Consider the following 21,253-nt stretch of genomic DNA (forward strand, 5'->3'; position numbering starts at 1 on the left):
TACTTTTCTGTCTTTCAGAATTGATCCAAATTTTGCAGCTAGAATTATTCAGACATCATGGTGTTCCTACAGAAATAAACAACTATTTCGCCTACTCAAGCACACAATCTGTGCAGCGGTAAATATAAAAGCAGAACCTGTTTAATAGATTGTTAATGATGAAAAAACTGGAGAAAGTCATTGCTTTGACTTTTTAAAAACTTCTACATCAATGACTAATATTCATGAGAAATCTTCCTGTTAGGGCAACCTTCTGTCTTGTGGAACTAGCCAGACTCTCAACATCTCATTAAGGGCAGACCCAAATATGCAATGCTCAGCTATTTGCCTCAATCTCACCACAAAAACTGTTATCACCACACCCCCCTCCCCTCCCCCCACCCAGGGTCTATTGCCATTGAGTTAAAATTGTATCTTTACAAAGTCACCAAGCGCTTTGGGTGATATTGCCTTTTTACTATTTCTGTGAGTTCTTCGAAAGTTTTAGTGTCAGAGTGTCTGGAGAAGTCAAGCTCCTTATCTTATAGGTTTGGGCACTGCAGGCTGTTAACAAAATTACCCTCTGCTTCTTCTTCCCTCCTAGTTTGTTTGCTTTGAAGAAAAATTGCAGGCGTTCAGCATTGTGAACCCAATCCTCAAAATTAGGGACAATGGTTCAAGCTTTCCAAATAGAAGCTGACTAAATGTACTTCCAACAATTTGTACACAAGGTCTGCTCAGCTGTTCTCCATGGCAAATGGAAAGTGCTCCATTGAGCCTCGTCGCCAAATGTAACATCTTGGAAAGAGTAGTGACCACCAAGTAGAGTAGTGACCACCAAGTGGAGTAGCTACAAAGCTATTTATTAACAGGAGTAACTATATACAGAGAGTGAGAAAGATGCTACCAATTACTTGGACTCCAGTCTCCAGACTGCCTGGGAGACCCTGTTGTCAGCCCCAGGATTCAGTCTAGTTGGCCAAATGGGTCACATGACCCCTCTGACAGCTTGCCCGTTGGAGATGCTTGCTACTACAGTGCTGTTGGATGAGCCTTGGCAAATTGCTGCAGTGCATCTTGTAGATGGTACACACTGCTGCCACCATATGTCAGTGTTGAAGGGAGTGAATGTTCATGGTGGAGGATTGGTGTCAAGTCATCCAGAATTGAAATGTTAGCTCTGTTCTCTCTCCACAGATGCTGTCAGACCTGCTGAGATTTTCCAGCATTATTATCCAAATATCTGCTAACCACCATTAGTCTTTCCAACGATTAGATATTGAACCAGCAAAGCCCATCCAATAAAGTTACACTTCGTTTCCAGAACTTTGAATTAAGTTTTACCAATCCTTTCTAAAAAAAATTCACAAAAAGACAATAATTCTTTCTTTGTATATTATTATACTTAACTGAATATAATAGTTATTTCTGACATTAGAAGATACATAGAACATAGAACACTACAGCACAAACAGGCCCTTCGGCCCACGAGCTGCGCCGATCATATCAACACCTACTAATCTATAGACCTATCTATAACCCCCAATCCCATTAAATCCCATATACTCATCCAGAAGTCTTTTAGAAGACCCCAGCGAGTTCGTCTCCACCACCACTGACGGCAGCCGATTCCATTCACTCACCACCCTCTGAGTGAAAAACTTACCCCTAACATCACTTCTGTACTTGCCTCCCCGCACCTTAAATCTGTGTCCTCTCGTAGCGACCATTTCAACCCGGGGAAATAGCCTCTAAGAATCCACCCTATCTGTTCCTCTCAACATTTTATAAACTTCTATCAGGTCGCCTCTCAACCTTCGTCTCTCCAGGGAAAAGAGTCCCAGCTCCCTCAACCTAACTTCATAAGGCATGCCTCCCAGTCCAGGCAACATCCTTGTAAATCTCCTCTGTACCCTTTCAATAGCTTCTACGTCCTTCCTATAGTGAGACAACCAGAACTGCGCACAGTACTCCAAATGAGGCCCGACAAGAGTCTTATAAAGTTGCAGCATTACCTCCCGGTTCCTAAACTCAATCCCTCGATTAATGAAGGCCAGTACACCATACGCCTTCTTGACCACATCCTCCACCTGCGAGGCCGATTTAAGAGTCCTGTGGACCCGGACCCCAAGATCCTTCTGCTCTTCAACACTACTAAGACTCCTGCCCTTGATAGTGTACTCGTTCATCCCATTGGTTCTGCCAAAATGGACGACTACACATTTATCCGCGTTGAAGTCCATCTGCCACTTCTCCGCCCAGTCCCGCATCCTATTTATGTCCTGCTGCAACTTTTGACATCCTTCCAGACCATCCACAACACCACCGACCTTCGTGTCATCAGCGAACTTACTTACCCATCCCTCCACTTCCTCATCTAGGTCATTTATGAAAATGACAAACAGCAAGGGTCCTAGAACAGATCCCTGGGGCATTCCACTGGTGACTGACCTCCATGCAGAAAAAGACCCATCCACAACCACTCTCTGCCTTCTGCAGGCAAGCCAGTTCTGGATCCACAAGGCCAAAGGCCCTTGGATCCCATGCCCTCTCACCTTCTCAAGAAGTCTTGCATGGGGGACCTTATCAAACGCCTTGCTGAAGTCCATGTACACCACGTCCACTGCACTTCCTTCGTCAATGTGTTCAGTCACATTTTCGAAGAACTCAACTAGGCTCGTAAGGCACGACCTGCCCTTGACAAAACCATGCTGACTATTTCTGATCGTGTCAAACCTCTCCAAATGCTCGTAAATCTTGCCCCTCAGAAGCCTCTCCATCAGCTTACCAACCACTGAGGTCAGACTCACCGGTCGGTAATTTCCCGGGCTATCTCTGTTCCCTTTCTTGAAAATAGGAACTACATCCGCAATCCTCCAATCTTCCGGAACCTCTCCCGTCTCCATTGACGACGCAAAGATCATCGCCAGGGGCTCTGCAATCACTTCCCTCACCTCCCACAGTATCCTGGGGTACATCCCATCTGGCCCTGGCGACTTATCTATCTTGATAGAATTCAAAAGTTCTAATACATCCTCCTCCTTAATATCCACATACTCAATCTTTTCCATCTGCTGCAAATCCGTAGCAAAATCTCCCAGATCAGTTTCCACTGTGAATACTGAGGCAAAGTACTCATTAAGCACTTCTGCCATTTCTTCTGGTTCCACACAGACCTTTCCCCCTTCACCTTTTGTAGGTCCTATCCCTTCTGTTCTCATCCTTTTACTTTTCACATATTTATAGAAGGCCTTGGGATTCTCCTTAATCTTACCAGCCAAGGTCTTCTCATAACCCCTTCTGGCTCTCCTAATTTCCCTTTTAAGCTCCCTTCTACAGTCCTTATACTCCTCAAGGTCCTTAACATCTCCTAGTTCCCTGAACCTTTTGTACACCTTCCTTTTCCTCCTGACTAGGTTCACCACAGCCTTCATGCACCACAGTTCCCTCAACCTACCAAAACCCCCTTGTCTCATCGGAACGTTGTCATGCAGAGCTCCAGACAAACATTCCTTGAATATCCGCCACCTTCCTTCGGTACTTTTCCCTAAGAACGCCTCCTTCCAGTTTATTTGTCCAAGTAACCTCCTGACTTCTTCGTATTTCCCCTTACTCCAGACAAACACCTTCCTAGCCTGCCTGATCCTATCTCGTTCCAATGCAATTGTGAAGGAGATAGAATTATGATCACCATTCCCAAGATGCCCTCCTACCGAGAGATCCATCACCTGTCCTGGTTCATTCACCAGTACCAGGTCAAGTACAGCCTCTCCCCTCGTGGGCTTATCCACGTACTGTGTCAGGAAACCTTCCTGAACACACCTAACAAACTCCTCCCCATCCAAACCCCTTACCCTAGGGATATTCCAGTCGATGTTTGGGAAATTGAAGTCTCCCATCACGACAACTCTGTTATTACTACATCTCTCTAGAATCTGTTTCCCTATCTGCACCTCAACTTCCCTGTCACTATTGGGCGGCCTATAGAATACACCCAGCAAAGTTTTTGACCCTTTGCTGTTCCTAACTTCCACCCACAGAGACTCTGTAGATAGTCCCTCCACGGCATCCTCCTTCTCTGCAGCCATGACACTGTCCCTGATCAACAGTGCCACTCCACCACCTCTTCTGCCACCCTCCCTGTCCTTCCTGAAGCATCTGAATCCTGGCACCTGAAGTACCCAGTCCTGTCCCTGAGACATCCAAGTCTCCGTAATGGCCACCACATCACATTCCCAAGCAGCAATCCACGCCCTAAGCTCATCTACCTTATTCACTAAACTCTACCTTATTCACTACACTATACCCAGAAGGTCATTGTACTTGAATCAGTCAGTGCTATTTTTCCCCAAAGCGTACATGCTGTTTATCATATAATGCGCTTGTGTGAAAATTTATATAAATTTACTACAGTTTTCTTTTGAGATAGGAACACTGCCTGACAACTGACATTCTTAGGAAACTGCAACCTTCTGATGCTGAGCTCCTAAAGGACACCAGCATGTCATATAAAGTTAGATTCAGGTAAGATCTATCTAACAAAAAAAACTATAACAAGCCTATAAAGAAAAGAGAAGTGCAAAATAAACAACTACAGAATTGTCTGTATTTGAGAAATGCATAATAATGCAGAGTAGAGCTGTAATTGTTCAATTATATGTAGCTTTTCATAATTTTTATCTATCAGCAGAAAACTACTTTTAATTTCAAAATTAGCTAAACTTTAGGAGCTGTTTCATTGTTCCTACTGCATATTTAACAAGTTCTGCTTTGTAAGCTTTATGGTATCACGTATAACCAGAGTACTATTTTGTAGAATCACAGAAACCCTACAGTGCAGAAAGAGGCCATTTGGCCCACAATCTCACCCAGGCCCTACCCCCATAGCCCTACATACTTACCCACTAATCCCTCTAATCTACGCATCTCAGGACATTAAGGGGCAATTTTAGCGTGGCCAATCAACCTAACTCGCACATCTTTGGACTGTGGGAGGAAACCGGAGCACCCAGAGGAAACCCACGCAGACACGAGGAGAATGTGCAAACCCCATACAGACAGTGACCCAAGCTGGGAATCGAACCCAGGTCCCTGGAGCTGTGAAGCAGCAGTGCTAACCATTGTGCTACCATGTCGCCCATTTGTGCTACTGTAATGCTGATAGGACAGAATTGCAATGATAACCCCTGTTTGAATTTGTGTGTCATGATGTGGATATGCCGGCGTTGGACTGAGGTAAACACAGTAAAAAGGCCAGAACTCTCCATTCACCTGACGAAGAGGGAAACCTTGAAAGCTAGTGAGTTTACTATCAAATAAATCGGTTGGACTTAAACCTGGTGTTGTCAGACTTTTTACTGAATTTGTGTGATCAGCACACTTAAATATTGAATGATGGACCAGGAATGTACTGCTCTTGGCTTCTAATTTAAAAGACGGAACAGCACAGTTATCCACATAGAATGGCCAGCACCATTTACAGAAATCAATTGTTTGATTTTCCCTCAGATTTGCCGGAGAAGAATTTCCTCCTATCCTTGTGTTTAAGATTTTTCAACACACAGGGAATTATAAAAATCAATACTTCAGTGGAAAAAGAATAATCAAGCCTGCAACTGAGGTAACTCCATTTTCATAGCTTGCCCTTTCTGTTTTCTGCTCTCCAGAAAATGTTGATTCCCTTGCTGGAGCAGATTCCTCTGCAGGAGGTAACTTGCATCATTTTTCAATATCAAATGTGAACCTTGACTGTGAGTGCTATCAAGTTATTCACCTGTGGAAGATATCACAGTATAACTTAATACTGTCTTTACCTGATGGTCATGCACATGGAGCTGACTTCAACCACTGTTTGGCACTTGCCCATACACATGCTTTGCTAGAACTAATCTGGCATATATCCTGGTACATAGAGTGGTATGGATTCTATATGGAGGCACAAATTATTCTTAATCCCTCCATTAGTATTGTAGTCTGGCTGTTAGTTTGTAGGATTTATTTTGTCCAAATGTAAACACTTGAATTTTGCTGGTAGGAAGTTTAAACATATAATAGTTTTTGATGAACTGTTCTGTGATCAAGCTGATATCAGTAACTTTCACTTATATGCTCAATATGTTGGCAGCATATTTTCAAGTTATAATGATGTATGACTTGGAAGAGAACTTTGACGTGGTGGTGTTCCCATGTGCCTGATGCCCTTGTTCTTCTAAGTGGAAGGTGCTGTTGAAGACACCCTGGTGAAATGCAGCTGTGCATCTTGTAGGACCCACTGATACACAGTGCAGCAAAGTGCTGCAGGAATGGTGGGATTAAACATTTAAGGGAGTGGAAGGGATGTCAGTCAAACTGTCCTGGATGATATGGAATCTCTTGAGTGTTTTTGGAGTTGCAGTCACCCAGGCAAGTGGGGACTGTTCCATCACACTTGTAGTTTATAGATGAAGAACAGACTTTGCAGAGTCATAATATTGCTTGTCATTTGAGGAATGTTTGAGGACTCTGGGTCTGTACTCGTTGGAGTTTAGAAGGATGAGGGGGGTTCTTATTGAAAGTTACAGGATACTGCGAGACCTGGATAGAGTGGTTGTGGAGAGCATGTTTCCACTAGTGGGAAAAACTAGAACCAGAGGGCTCAACTTCAGCTAAAGGGATGATCCTTTAAAACAGAGATGAGGAGGAATTTCTTCAGCTAGAGAGTGGTGAATCAGTGGAACTCTTTGCCGCAGAAGGTTGTGGAAGTCAAGTCATTAAGTATCTTTAAGACAAAGATAGCTAGGTTCTTGATTAATAAAGGGATCAGGGATTATGGGGAAAAGGCAGGAGAATGTGGATGAGAAAAATATCAGCCATGATTGAATGGCGGAGCAGATGCGATGGGCCAAGTGGCCTAATTTTGCTCCTCTATCTTATGGTCTTGTAGTATTTATGCGGCTTGTCCAGGTAATTTCCTGGTCAATGATGACCTACAGGATATTGACGATGGAGGTTTTACGATAGTAATGTCGTTGAATGTCAATAGGAGATGGTTATTCTTTCTTTTGCTGGGAATGGCCATTGTTTGATACTTGTGTGGCGCAAATATTACTTGTTATTCATCATCTCAAGCTAGAACGTTGTCCAGCTCATGCTTTATTTGGGCACAGACAGCCTCATTATTTGAGAAACTGTGAATGGAACACTGCGCAATCATCAGCAACTAGATTGGCACCTCTGCTCTGGCACGTTTGTCTATTATCCTCTTCGCACTCTTGACTGATGATAATGATAGAGTGAGAAATATGTTGGGTCACGTAACTACAGATTGGGGCAGTACTAACAATACTGTTGCCTAATCATGGGCAACAGTGTCTCATGGATGCCCAATTTTGAGTTGAAACATTTATTCTGAATGTATCTCGAATCACACATGGGTAGTGGAACACATTGTAATGGATGGTATCCTTGGTGCAAAGATGATACTTTGTCTCAACAAAGAGGTGGTCAGTCCTACCACTGTCATGAACAGATATATCTTCAACATGTAGATTGGTGAAAACTAGGTCTTGTTGATTTTTCTATCACCTGCCACAGGCCCAGTCTGGCAGATAAATCCTTAAAGATTCAGCCAACCTGATCAGTAGTGGGGTTAATGAGCCCTTTTTAGTGATGGACATTTAAGTCCCTCAGGCAGAACACATTCAGTTCTCTTACTACCTTCAGTGCCTCTTTCAAGTGGTGTCTGGCATGGAACAGTTTGTTAGCGGGAGAGAATCTCAAAGAAATCACTCAACGCTCAGGGTTGGTCCTTGCATCAAACGGTTTATTTTCGCCGGTGTGGAGATGGCTTCTGTTAAACCCAGTGCCTTTCTCTCTGACAAACAAAGAAAAAACATCCATTCTTATACATTTTTCAAACATCTACACAGCCCATCATGGCTGGATCTTGCCAATAAAATTGATTACAGATTACATACAGCAGTCACATAGCCAATGAAAAAGGCATTATGTAAGGTGAGCTTGTGCATCATCAGCTCATGGTCTCATGGACACAACTCATGGTACCTCATCAATATTATCTTTCTTTCTCCCATCTGGATTCATTGAGTGTACAATATTCCTTGTCTAGTGGGTCTCCTTATCATCTTCCATGACTCTACTCCCTAATCCTCCATGTCTGGTTTTCATCTGAGACCTCAGATCATAGACTGGTACCAGTCACCAGTACCTGTGATCAACTGTACACAAGCTTATGCTGAAGGCTAATGGTGTTCAGGAATATGGCTAATACAGCTAGTATCCATTTTGTGTTGTTTTAATATTCTGAACTCCTGTTAACATGGTGGAGCTCACATGCATGCTTTCTGTGATCGTATAACAATAAATTCATACATATTTATTATATACTATTTATCCCTACCAATATAAATTGCTATACAGGTATCATTGAATATAAATTGTTATACAGGCACCTAACCCAAGGATATTATTCCTCCTAAACCTATTCTTTAAATCTTCCTTCAACAGGTTCATCAGTTGAGGGAAGTTTATAGGTGGTAATTAGTGTGCAGTTTCCTTGACTATGTTTGACCTGATTTCACTGGACTTTGAGATTCAGGGCAGGATTTTCTGACCATGCTCCCCCAAAACAGGAAAAACGCGTCCAAAGTCAGTGGACCTTTGCATGGCCTGCCTTATGCCCGCCAAAATTCCCATAGTGGGTGGAACAGGAAAATTCCCTCCTCAGAGTCAATGTTGAGAACCCCCAGGATCACTTTCACCCAATGATATACCATTGTGCCACCACCACCTCTGATGATCATCTTGTCAGTGGAGGAGTCGCAAAACATTGACTTAAAAATATAATACCGTGAGTTTTACTATGCCAGGCTGTTGCTTGACTAGTCGGTGGGGACAGATCTCCCAATTTTGTCACAAAGTCCTAGATGTCCCCAAAAGACTTTGTAGGGTGTTCCTTTACCACATCTGAATCTGGAGCCTAGGTCAACACCTGAAAATCTATCCAGTTTTATTCTTATCGTAGACTGGGATTATCTGACGCTGTGGGGAATGCAGTGGGCCAATCAAAAGTCCATTGAAATTGGCAGACCAGACAATCCCATTGGAGGGCAGGGTCAGAAAAACTTGCCTATAGATCTTTGTAGCAATTTTCTTCAAACTGAACAGCTTGCCAGGTCATTTCAGGGGGCAGTTAAAGGTCAATCACATTGCGGTGGTTCTGGATATCAAGTAGGCTAGATTTTCTTCACCATTAGTGAACCAATTGTGTTTTATGACAATCCTGAGTTGTTTAATGAATGAACTGTTTTTTGGTTATCTTTAGATTATTGGTCCTGGTTTCCAGTTACTAAGCCAGTAACATTACCCACTGCCTTATTGCTTAAATTTTATTGAGTGATGTGCTTTGTTTTTTGGAGGGAGGGTTTGAGAAGGTGATATGAATTGCCTTTCTTTTCTAGGCTTTAATTTTATAATTCACAGAAATATTTTCAATCATCGTCAAAGCCATTCTGGGTTTCTTTTCTCTACAGGCAGCTGCAGCTTCCTGCCAAATTATGGGACGCAGGAAATTCTACAATCTTATAATACAGGATAACCTTCAGTATCAAAGAACCAAAATAGCTGATGAAGTTGATATCGTTACAATGAAAGATTATATGCAGGTTTGAAACCTGGGTTTGTAATGCTACTATTTACTAAACTAATATTGTATGTAAGTATAGCCCATCTGCATTCCTAGTACTCAAAAACGTCCCATGAATTACAAACAAGACTACCACACAAAGATTGCCAACCCTCTCTAAACTGAAGATTAATCTCTAGCTCACTGCTGCAAGAAACCCAGGCGGGAACTCAAAGGAGCATTAAGGAGAACTGTGTTCGTTTTACCTTCTCTTTGACCACTTTAATTTTGTTATAAAAATATTGAAGGTGAGAAAAATTGACTGTTTCACCAATAGTCACGATTAATCCAATTGGGTAGCAAAGAGTTTGTCCCCTTGATCCTGAATGAATACTTTGCGTCAGTATTCACAAAGGAGAGGGGCTTGATGTCTGGTACGGTCATTGAGGGAGTGGTAGGCCAATTGAAAGATCTATCGATTATGAGGGAAGAAGTGTTAGGGCTTTTAGATGGCATTAAAACCGATAAATCTCCGGGGCCCGATTGCATTTATCCTAGGCTGCTTAGAGAGGCGAGGGATGAGATTGCTGGGCCTCTGACGCGAATCTTTGTCTCTTCTTTGGACACAGGTGAGGTCCCAGAGGACTGGAGGATAGCGAACATGGTACCATTGTTTAAAAAGGGTAGGCGGGATAGCCCGGGTAACTTTAGGCCGGTGAGCTTAACGTCAGTGGTAGGTAAGTTGATGGAGAGGATTCTTAGGGATAGGATGTATGCGCACATGGAGCATTGTGATCTGATTAAGGATACGCAGCATGGCTTTGTCAAGGGGAAGTCTTGCCTTACGAATCTGGTAGAATTCTTTGAGGAGGTGACAAAAACGGTTGATGAAGGACAAGCCGTTGATGTCACAAGAACATAAGAAATAGGAGCAGGAGTAGGCCATCTAGCCCTTCGAGCCTGCCCCGCCATTCAATAAGATCATGGCTGATCTGTCGTGGCTCAGTTCCACATTCCCGCCCTCTCCCCGTAACCCTTAATCCCCTCACTTATCAAAAACCCATCAACCTGCGTCTTAAAAATATTTAGCGAGGCAGCCTCCACCACTTCAACAGGCAGAGAATTCCAGAGATTCACCACCCTTTGAGTGAAGAAGTTCCTCCTCAACTCCGTTCTAAACCGCCCCCCCTTTATCTTGAGGCTGTGCCCCCTAGTCCTACTGTCCTTTCTGAGCGGGAAGAGTCTCTCCACCTCTATCTTATCCATCCCATTCATCATCTTATACGTCTCAATGAGATCTCCCCTCATTCTTCTAAACTCTAACGAGTACAAGCCTAGTTTATCCAGCCTCTCCTCATAGCTCAACCCCCTCAACTCTGGCATCAGCCTAATAAACCTCCTCTGCATTCCCTCCAAGGCCAAAATATCCTTGCGTAAGTGCGGCGACCAAAACTGCACACAGTACTCCAGCTGTGGCCTCACCAGTGCCCTATACAGCTGCAGCAAGACCTCCCTACTTTTATATTCAATCCCCCTCGCTATGAAGGCCAGCATCCCATTAGCCTTCCTGACCACCTGCTGCACCTGCAGGCTGGGTTTTTGCGACTCATGCACAAGGACCCCAAGGTCCCTCTGCACCGTCGCCTGCTGCAGTTTTTCGCCACGTAAGTAATAGTCCTTCCTACCATTATTCCTACCAAAGTGGATATGGATTTCAGTAAGGCGTTTGACAAAGTCCCCCATGGTAGGTTGGTACAGAAGATTAACGCTCATGGGATATGTGGTCAGGTACCTAGATGGGTAGAGAACTGGCTTGCAAAGAGGAGTCAGAGAGTAGTAGTGGAGGGGTCTTTTTCTAGCTGGAGGTCTGTCACTAGTGGTGTGCCGCAGGGCTCGGTACTGGGACCTCTTCTCTTTGTAGTGTATATAAATGATTTGGAAGAGGGAGTAGGTGGTGTGATCAGCAAATTTGCTGATGACACCAAGATGGCTGGATTGGCGGGCAGTGAGGAGCAGTGTCTGGCAATACAGCGGGATATTGATAGGCTGGTTGATTGGGCAGATATGTGGCAAATGGAGTTTAATCCGGATAAATGTGAGGTGATGCATTTTGGCTGGAATAATGTAGGGGGAAGTTATATGATAAAGGGTAAGCCTGTAAGGAGTATAGAATCGCAGCGAGACCTGGGGGTGCAAGTGCACAAGTCTTTGAAGGTGGCAGTGGAAGTGGAGAGTGTGGTGAAGAAAGCCTATGGTATGTTAGCCTTTATAGGAAGGGGTATAGAATATAAGAGCTGGAGTCTAATGTTGCAGTTGTACAGAACGTTGGTTAGGCCGCATTTGGAGTACTGCATCCAGTTCTGGTCGCCTTACTACCGGAAGGACATGGAGACGCTGGAGAGAGTGCAGAGGAGGTTTACCAGGATGTTGCCTGGTATGGAAGGACTGGGGTATGAAGAAAGATTGAAGAAATTGGGGCTCTTTCCCCTTGAAAGATGCCGACTGAGGGGGGATCTAATAGAGGTATATAAGATTATGAAGGGTATAGATAGAGTAAAACAGAGGTAAGCTATTTCCTATGATAGAGACACGTAGGACAAGGGGCCATGGACTTAAGGTGAGGGGGGAGAGGTACAACACAGATATTAGAGGGTGGTTTTTCACACAGAGGGTAGTGGGGGTGTGGAATGCTCTGCCAAGTAAGGTGGTGGAGGCAAACACGCTAGAGTCCTTTAAGAGTAACTTAGGCACATGACTGAGTTGGAGATGGGTGGATATAGGAGACCCTTTTAAATAAGGGTCATTAGCATTGGGGCGTCCCTGGTAATGTAAATGGGTATAGTATGAAAATAATGTTTTTTCTCTTTTCATTCACAGGTTTTAAGTCGGTCCACCTCGTGTCCAACGAGGGGCATACACGCGATGGGTCGTACTGGGGCTGCTCTTGGTTGTTCGAGATTGGCCTAGTGCTTCATGTCGTTAGCGTGTGCCTAAACTGGACAAGATACTGGGCAAGACGACAGCTCAGTGACTATCACTGATTGCTGTGCAGACACATGGATTTGGGCCGGTGTCTGTGGGAGTTTGCGTATTCTCCCCGTGGTTGCGTGGGTTTTCTCCGGGTGCTTCGGTTTCCTCCCACACCCCAAAGATGTGCTGTTAGGCTGATTGGCAGGAATAAATTGTCCCTAAATCAGTTTCCCTCAATCTGGATGGCCATAAAACATTAGACAGGGGTCGTGGGTAGAGAGGTGGACTGGTGGTGTTGAGATGGCGGCGCGGGCTCGTTGGGCCGAAGGGCCTGTTTCCCAGGCTGATTTTTTGTTCTTCTTCTTCTTCCCTTTCCAATTGCTGTGGAAAGGCAGCGTATCTGCAGGATGGACAGTGCTGAGTCTGAAGGCACGATGAATCAACATGGAAGATCATGCACTGAAACCTCCAGCTATACACCAATCAGAATTGGCAAACCCTATACTATACTGGCACTTGCTTCCTTTGGGTATTCTGCTGGGACCAGAATTATATATACTCTTACTGAGATGAAACAAATTACATTTAACCATTTATACCTTTAGCCTATCTTTTCTGCACAAAGAATTCAGATGGAAATATGGCAGCATATGATTGGATGGGTGCAGAATATATCTGCTGCATTCCCCATTGCCTGGCATTCCTCTCTTGGTTCTTTTCTCCTTCCATGGAGAGCCCCAATGTCGCATTGATGGAGCTGATGGGAGAAAAAACAATATTATTGTTATAAAAACTCTTCAGTCACAGCTGGAAAAGAGCAAAAAAAATACACTGCAGAAATAGCCTGAAAATCAATCATATTTCTGGGTTCTTTAATTTAATTTGCATACACACGTCAGTCCATGGCAATTCTGGGTATGCATGAAACATGGTCAATCGCTGAAAATTTTGCTCACAATCAATAGGATACTATATACATGTTAAAATAATACTGTTGTGACTTCATTCAAATATTACAATAACATTGTCACTTGTTCAAAAATAAAATCTCTCAGCCATCATTTAATTTAGCCCTGAAAATCCGTGCAATGGGATGGATATCCAATGTACTTGTAAATATTTCACCACTCCATCTTGCCCATCGGTGATGAAGCCGCCTCTTTCCATTAATTGCCGCTGTCACCATTTTTAACTGGAGATTATAAGGTTCTTTTTTGTCCTACTTTTGGTTGTTCACGTATATCACATGACTCACACAAATGATGCTACAAGAATTAGTTGGTTGTTAAGTGTGCTGTTTATATTTTTCTCGTGTAGTATACAAGTAATCTGGATGAGACTCCAGCTTATCTCGGGGGAAGAGACAACTGCTGGAGAATGTTGACCCTGACAAATCTACCCAGAACAACAATTATGTATGACATTATGGACTATGCTCAAAGCAAAACTTTATCTCAGCGTTTGAAGAAGGAATTGCCAACTATGCTTTCCAAACCAATTACTGAAGAAATTCAGCTTCAACACATTAAAGCCATCTCTCAAACCAGGTACCTAATAGAAGGGAGCAACTTTGTGAAATGCTTGTAATATTTTATATTCAGAAATCAGACTCCACTTCCATTTAAAAGGACAAGGGTATCTGCAAGTGCCCCTCCAAGCCACTCACCATCGTGAGTTGGAAATATATTGCTATTCTTTGGCGATCATTGGGTCAAAATCCTGGAATTCCCTCCCTAACGGCATTGTTGGTCAATCCACAGAACATAGACTGCAGCGATTCAAGAAGGCAGCTCACCACCACCTTCTCAAGGCAACTAGGAATGGGCAACAGATGCTGGCCAGCCAGTGATGCCCATGGCCCATGAATGAATAAAAGAAAAATTACATAAGATGGATAAAGATGGAAATGTCGTAGCATTATAAACCTACAAATGCAGCATTATAAACATACATTTAATACATTTTCTGACAAAATTCTTACAAGGATGAGAGAACAGAGAAAGTAAATATTTTGCACAAGAATATTTTCTTTACAGTAAGGGGTTGAGCTTGTCACTAAGAGGGAGTTGAGGCCTTTAGTACTGATAGGGAGAGCTGTGCTATTGGTATTGGCCTGTGTTTCTTTGAATTTTGGGCCAGTGAAGACCACCCTATTTTGTCAGCTGGAGCTGACTAGAGATGGAGGGATACCAAAGGATGTTCTAGTTGAGGATCAAGAGCCTCAGGACGTTCCTGGGAATTAATAGATTCCTATCGGCCATCCAACGAATTTTAAGGCTCACCTGTCTCTTACATTGGAACTATTGGGGATCTTCCGTTAATGTCTGTATAGGCTGTTGTATGTTTATTGATGTCTCTTTTTTTTTTACATCCACAGGCGATTCGGTCCGCCTTGTTGGCCAACAAGGGGCATACACGCGGTGGGGCGTGCGAGGGCTGCTCTTGGATGTTGCTTCAAGAGTTGCCTAGTGCTTCACGTCATTAGCGTATGCTTAAACTGGACCAGTTGACGGGCAACACGACAGCTCAGTGACTATCACTGTTTGCTGTGCAGTTACAGGGACCCGGGTCAGATCTCCGACTTGGGTCAGTGTCTATGGGAGTTTGCACATTCTCCCCGTGCTTGCATGGTTTTCTCCAGGTGCTCTGGTTTCCTCCCACAACCCAAAAATGTGCTTTTAGGCTGATTGGTGTTAATAAATTGTTCCTAAATTAGATCTCCCTTAATCTGGCGCACATATAATTCCCTAAATTTGCACCCCTTTATTGGGGAATCCACGAGATGTAGGCAAAAGTCATAGGTAGAAGGAGGATTGGAATGAGGCACTCAGTGTTAAAATGGGTGGAGCAGGTTTGTGGGACCAAAGGGCCTGTTTCCTATGCTGTCTCTAATTCTTTCCATTGGCTGACGTGAAGATTATCACAGTAATCTTCAGTATTATAAAGCTGATTATTTCTAGCTGTTTGCTTTTGTTTGATAATTTAGTTACAACTGATACCTGTCACCAAATACTCTAACACATTAGATAGGTAATTCTCTTCCCAATGCTGCTCCATTATCTAGCTCTGAGCAACTGCCGTTGCTTGGTCATGCAAGGTCGTGACCAGAACTTTTCCCCTCCCATACATTCCCAAAGAATCCATTCTAAGTTCCCTCCTTTTCCTCATTTATAGTAAGTCCCTTGATCATATCATTAGCAATGGGTCAGCTTTTACGAGACAAATCAAGAGTGGAGCCCTCTTCACTTGCTTGGATGAATGCACCTCCAACAATACTGATAAAGCTTAACATCCAGGACAAAGTAGCTGCTTGATAAACACCTTAGACATTCACTGCCTCCACCATCAGCGCGATATGACAGCCACTTGTATCATCTACACCTATACACTGCAGCAACTCACCAAAGCTCCTTCAACACCACCTCCAAAACTGTGACCTCTGCCAAATAGAAGAGCAACAGTCGCACAGGAACATCATTACCTACACATTTCTCTCCAAGATGCACACCGTCCTGATTAGGAAACACTGCCATTCCTTCATGTTGAGTCAAAATCCTGCACATCCTACCACAGCACTTTGGGAGAATCTTCACCACATGATCAACAATGGTTCAAGAAGATGGACCAACTTCTAAAGAACAACTAGTGATGGGCAATAAATGCTAGCATTGCCAGCATCTCCAATACATGAACAAATAAAAATAAAACAAAACTATCCATTGTCCAAACAGGTCTGTTCACACCTCAATGTCCTTTACCACAAGATCAACTGCTGCCCTGATGTCCTCTCCATTGCAAAGACTACTCACCTCTGCTTCTACAAACCGTGGAGGGTTAGGCCTGGAGTTTCATTTTAACACAGATTGCGGCACTTCTTGGCCCTGCCCCTAGCTTTAATAGCTTCTGATCCCATGCAAGGCCATCAGATCTGGTCCCTGTTGATGGGGCGAATCTATTCATGGAGGCACTCAGGAAATCGCTTCCTGATTTCCCATAGTCAGTTTGCACCTGCTCAGTAATATTTTGGGCACTTCTGGTCTAGACTAATTTCAGAGCGATTAAAACCAGTCATTAACATGAAAGTGAGTTGGGTGGATGGAAATTCTGCAACACAATACACACAACAGCCACATAACCCTGCCTGCCCCACCCATTTACACACAAGGTACATCGATAGACAAACTAAAAACTAGAAAGAGCTATGTGTTTAATTCCTAGGCCACCATGTGTATCGTCACAATTTCCTCCACGGCGATCCTCAATTTCCTCAAAAACATCAAGAGAATCACAACGCCGTTCTTATAAAACGCAACTGAAAGTCTCCAAAATGAGAAAGTTGTATGGTTTGGATAAAGAGGTAAAACAATGATTTATATACAGATGTTTTAATTCTCTATTTCTGTTACCTAAAGAGCAATGACTACACCAGTTAATCCAGTGTTTGGCAAAATAATTGCATTTCTTTTATTTCATAGCCCCAGTGTGATATACTGGACAATAATTCACTGATCCACTAAGTTAATCAAACTTTCAATTAAATGATCCACTTGCGGTTTTCACACACTTAGAACTTCACTCATGGGGTTCGATTATAGCTTTGAGCACAGCTGGCAGATCTCCAGAAGAGCCTTCACTTGTCACTTCTGCATCCTCACCTCCAGCCTTCCCCCAGAATGTATCCTTGGCCGATTTTTCATTCTTATCTATATTACTTGCTTTGTGAAATCATCTGCTAGCAAATTCCATCCTTAGACTGGGGTATCAAACTCTACTGCTCCTGTTGACTTCCTGACCACCTCAGTGCCATGATGCTGGCGTTGGATTGGGATAAACACTAAGTTTCACAACACCAGGTTAAAGTCCAACAGGCTTATTTGGTAGCACAAGCCACAAGCTTTCAGAGTGCTGCTCCTTGCACTCTGAAAGCTTGTGGCTTGTGCTACCAAATAAAACGTGATGTTGTGAGCCTTCTTACCATGCTCATCTCAGTGCCATCAAACTTTTAGAGTCACATCTTTCTCTAACTGAACATGTGGAAGATTGAAAACAAAACTTTCAGCCCGACCATAAAATCTGGCACTCTTTCCAGTGATTCAATCCCCTTCCTCAGCCACTCACTCTGACTCAACCAGATTGTGCAAAATCATGGTAGCTTTTTCCCACCTTATTCTGTTGTACAAACAGTTGTAGTCATATCCAGCTCAGTCTGATGCTGAAACCCTTAGCCATGCTTCTGCCAGATTTAGAAACTCAACTTCTCAAGTGCCTACCCATTACCAACATGCTGTACACGCCTAAATCTCATTGCATTTCTATCACTCTACTAAACTTCTCAAAATTCGCCTTTTTGATCAAATTTTCTGTTACTTTAAGGCACTAAGATTAATACAAGATGTTGTTCTTGGGAATGCACACTGCTGACACTGGATACTTGAAATGCAGTGTTCCATTCCTAGCATTTCCTTACCTTGATGAGCACAAAGGAAGGATGCTGTTTCCTGTTCACTGAGCAAATTATCAGGACCAATGAATTGAGCATGTATCAGGGAGCTTTGCGTATGCGAGTTCTGTAAAATGTAGACTCAGATTGAGCTTCAGAACCTTATGCACACATGAATGACTTTGCATTGAAGGTTTTACTTACCACAAAACCATACAAAGGTTACAGCACAGAAAGAGGCCAGTCAGCCCATTGTGCCTGTATTAGTTAATGAAAATTAACTAATTTTCATTCCACATAACAAAGATACAGTATTGATATCAAGTTTTAAGAACCTAATTGTTGATTATTTTGTTTCATCTTTCTTTAATCCATGATTCTTCATCAATGTGATTTCCAGGATGAACTAAATAAAACCACTCAACACAATCTTGCGCAGGATAGTTTTCAGCTTGTCACAAGCTGTGATGAAGAGAAGAAAAGTCAGGTTGCCCTTTTAGCTTCAGATGAAGAGTGGGAGCTTGAAGTGGATGAACTCTATGCTTGGACGCAGGAGCTTTCACTTGACTGTTAGATGGACGTTTCCCTGACTTAAATAAGACTACATATTGGAAGTGATACATCAGCTGCCAGACTTTGATCTTTGCGTTCAGAACCATTTACAACTGTTCAGAAAACTTAATATCCTTTGAAGGCTTTTGAAGGCTACACTTTGACACTGTATTCTAATAACCTACTGGTTGCATACACAGGATAAATTACAAACTGAATGGCTTTAGGTTTTCAATGTAAATGTTAAGCATTTAGAGTGCATGAAATTAAGGCCTCTTGGCAACAGTAAATAGATTACATTGTTGCAAGAACTTCAAACGACATTGCCCTTCCTTCCCTCCATCCCTAGTCTGATTTTTCTCATCTGAAGATGTGACTCATGCTGCACAAGGTACATGGGAATTAATCACCCGCTAATATGTTGTCAAGAGACCATATTGCATTATGTTATGTAGTTAAATACAATCTTGCATCTTAGCCTCCAGATTGCAGCAGGGTTCACTGTTTAAGCATTTAAACAAAGCATTGTATTTAGACAGCTGCTTTCCACTCGGTATGTTCCTAAAATATTTTGCAGGAAATTAGTTACTTTTGAAATATCATAATTTCAGGAAACATGGCACCCAATTTGTACATAAAGGTCAAAAGTACAAAAATGAATGACCAGATGATCTTTTTAGTGGTGGTATTTCAGGAATAAATATTGGCCAGGGCATTGGGAAAAATCCCTTCCCGAATTTCATTCCCCAGTTTCTAACTCCATCTCTCGCGAGCAACCTGGTTGTCATGTGATCCTGAACCTGAACTTCCCTCATATTAATGCCATCACTAAGAGTCTTTTTCTACCTCCTTAACATCAGTGAACCTCACCCCAGTCTCAGCTCATCTGCTGCTGAAACCTCCTGTCTGATCTGGCTGATCTCCCACATTCTGTAAACCTGAGGTAATCCAAAACACTGTTACCCATATCTTAACTTGCAGCAACTTATGTCCCCCATCTGTTCTGTTTGCTGATTTACATTGACTTAAATCAAGCATCGTCTTGATTTTAAAAATCTCATTCTTGTTTGCAAATGTCTCTATATCCTTCCCACCTCATAATCCTCACTAATTCCACAGTCCTCCAACATATCTGTGTTCTTCTAATTCTGGCCTCAAACATTCTTGATGTTAATCATTTTACCATCAGTGACTGTGCCTTCAGTTTGCCTTGGTGCTAAACCTTGGAATTCCCTCCAAATACCTTTCTTTCACCCTCCTTCCTTAAAGCACTCCTTGAAACCTACCCTTCTGATCAAGCTGACCTAATACCTGCTTATGTGGTTTGGCATCATAATTTGTTTGATAGGGCTCCTTTAAAACCTCTTTGGATATTTTATCACATTAAAGCCTCTATCTAACATGTTACTGCTTTTCTTCAAAAGGTGCCCTGTGATCTTTAAGATCTATCTGATATTGCAGAGGGTTTTAGTTTGACATCTCATCCAAGACTGCAACTGATGGTTTCTCTCCATTAAAATCCATTAATTCTGCAGTGAAGTGTCAGCCTAGATTGTATGCTCATTTCACTGCAGTGTGGATTGGAGACATAACCTACAGACTGAAGAGCAAAAGTGCTACCATTAACACCTGTTGTTTTGTAGCAATCCAGTTGGATACTTAAAAGTTCCTCTACAAGAGGAAAAGGTTCATTATCTACTTGGGCAAAGTAATAGTGCCCCCAGAACTAGCACAGACAAGCTCCTTCAGGGACAATGGAGTTACAAGTGTACTAACGATAAGCATTTGAGAAGGCAGCACCTAAGAAGTGGTAGGAAGTAGACCCTAATGTACAATGCTGTATTTGCTATTTTTCAAATTTTAAGCATGTTTCTATAAACACATTGAAATTGAAAACTTTAATAACAAATTCTCTGAGGAATTAATTCAACGGTGACCAAAAAGTAATTTGAGATAAGATCTTAACCATCAGAAAAGCTAAATGAATTGATGCTAATTATGTCCAGCAAGATTACAATGCCCAGGTCTTTACACTGGCAGAAATCCCAGGTTAACCTCAAACTGAGAAATGTGGTATGTTGGTACAGACGCACCATATCATCCCTCCCCTACATTATTTTTTAAAATATCAATGAATGGAATGCAGTAAATTCTGCAGTGAAATATGAAACCAAGAATGGTTACAAATTTACAAGCTTAACCACAGCCTGCAGAAAATGTCAGTAAAAGCCACAAATAGAAAACAATACGAAATGTTGGAAAAATGCAGCAGGTTTGGCAGCATCTATGGAGAGAAACAGCATTAACATTTCAAAACCAATACAAGTCTTCAAAACAAGCATGAGCAATGTTTGAATGGTTGGGAATCAATCCAATATACTAGGCATTACAACCATAACTGTCGCCATTTAGCATTATACATGGTGATTTCTGGTTATTACCAATGCATTCATTGTCATGATATTCATACTTCCTTATCTTGAAAATAAAATGAACATTTTTTCTACTCTTGACCCGAGGACAGTAATTTTGTGTATACGAGCAGCTCTCACAATTGATTGTTCATATTGTGCAAATCCAGTTAACAAGCAGATTATTTGACAAGGGAAAATCGCAGCAAAATCAAATCCAGTCAACAGCAAATACTCACTTGTGCACCTTTTCAGGACAATGGCCGATCTTGTTACTAT

The 21,253-nt window shown here is 42.5% G+C and overlaps 2 protein-coding genes across 3 annotated transcripts in view; one reads left to right on the forward strand and one right to left on the reverse strand.

The window, feature by feature from the left end:
* Positions 1–21,069, forward strand: part of c15hxorf58 (chromosome 15 CXorf58 homolog) — a 30,013-nt gene extending 8,944 nt beyond the window's left edge. For both annotated transcript variants that reach the window (XM_080203974.1, XM_080203973.1), the window contains exons 2-8: positions 19–118; positions 4,409–4,503; positions 5,488–5,599; positions 9,510–9,641; positions 13,889–14,118; positions 16,790–16,928; positions 18,412–21,069. In XM_080203974.1, coding sequence (XP_080060100.1) covers positions 19–118; positions 4,409–4,503; positions 5,488–5,599; positions 9,510–9,641; positions 13,889–14,118; positions 16,790–16,928; positions 18,412–18,585 — 982 coding nt within the window. In that variant the 3' untranslated portion in view covers positions 18,586–21,069. The remainder of the gene's footprint in view (positions 1–18; positions 119–4,408; positions 4,504–5,487; positions 5,600–9,509; positions 9,642–13,888; positions 14,119–16,789; positions 16,929–18,411) is intronic.
* Positions 13,311–21,253, reverse strand: part of klhl15 (kelch-like family member 15) — a 38,327-nt gene continuing 30,384 nt past the window's right edge. Inside the window, exon 5 of the transcript XR_013888682.1 lies at positions 13,311–13,328. The gene's annotated coding sequence lies outside the window, so the exon portion shown is untranslated. The remainder of the gene's footprint in view (positions 13,329–21,253) is intronic.

This window comes from Carcharhinus amblyrhynchos, chromosome 15, assembly GCF_965287045.1.
Source record: "Carcharhinus amblyrhynchos chromosome 15, sCarAmb.v2.hapA, whole genome shotgun sequence".
Classification (NCBI taxonomy): domain Eukaryota; kingdom Metazoa; phylum Chordata; class Chondrichthyes; order Carcharhiniformes; family Carcharhinidae; genus Carcharhinus; species Carcharhinus amblyrhynchos.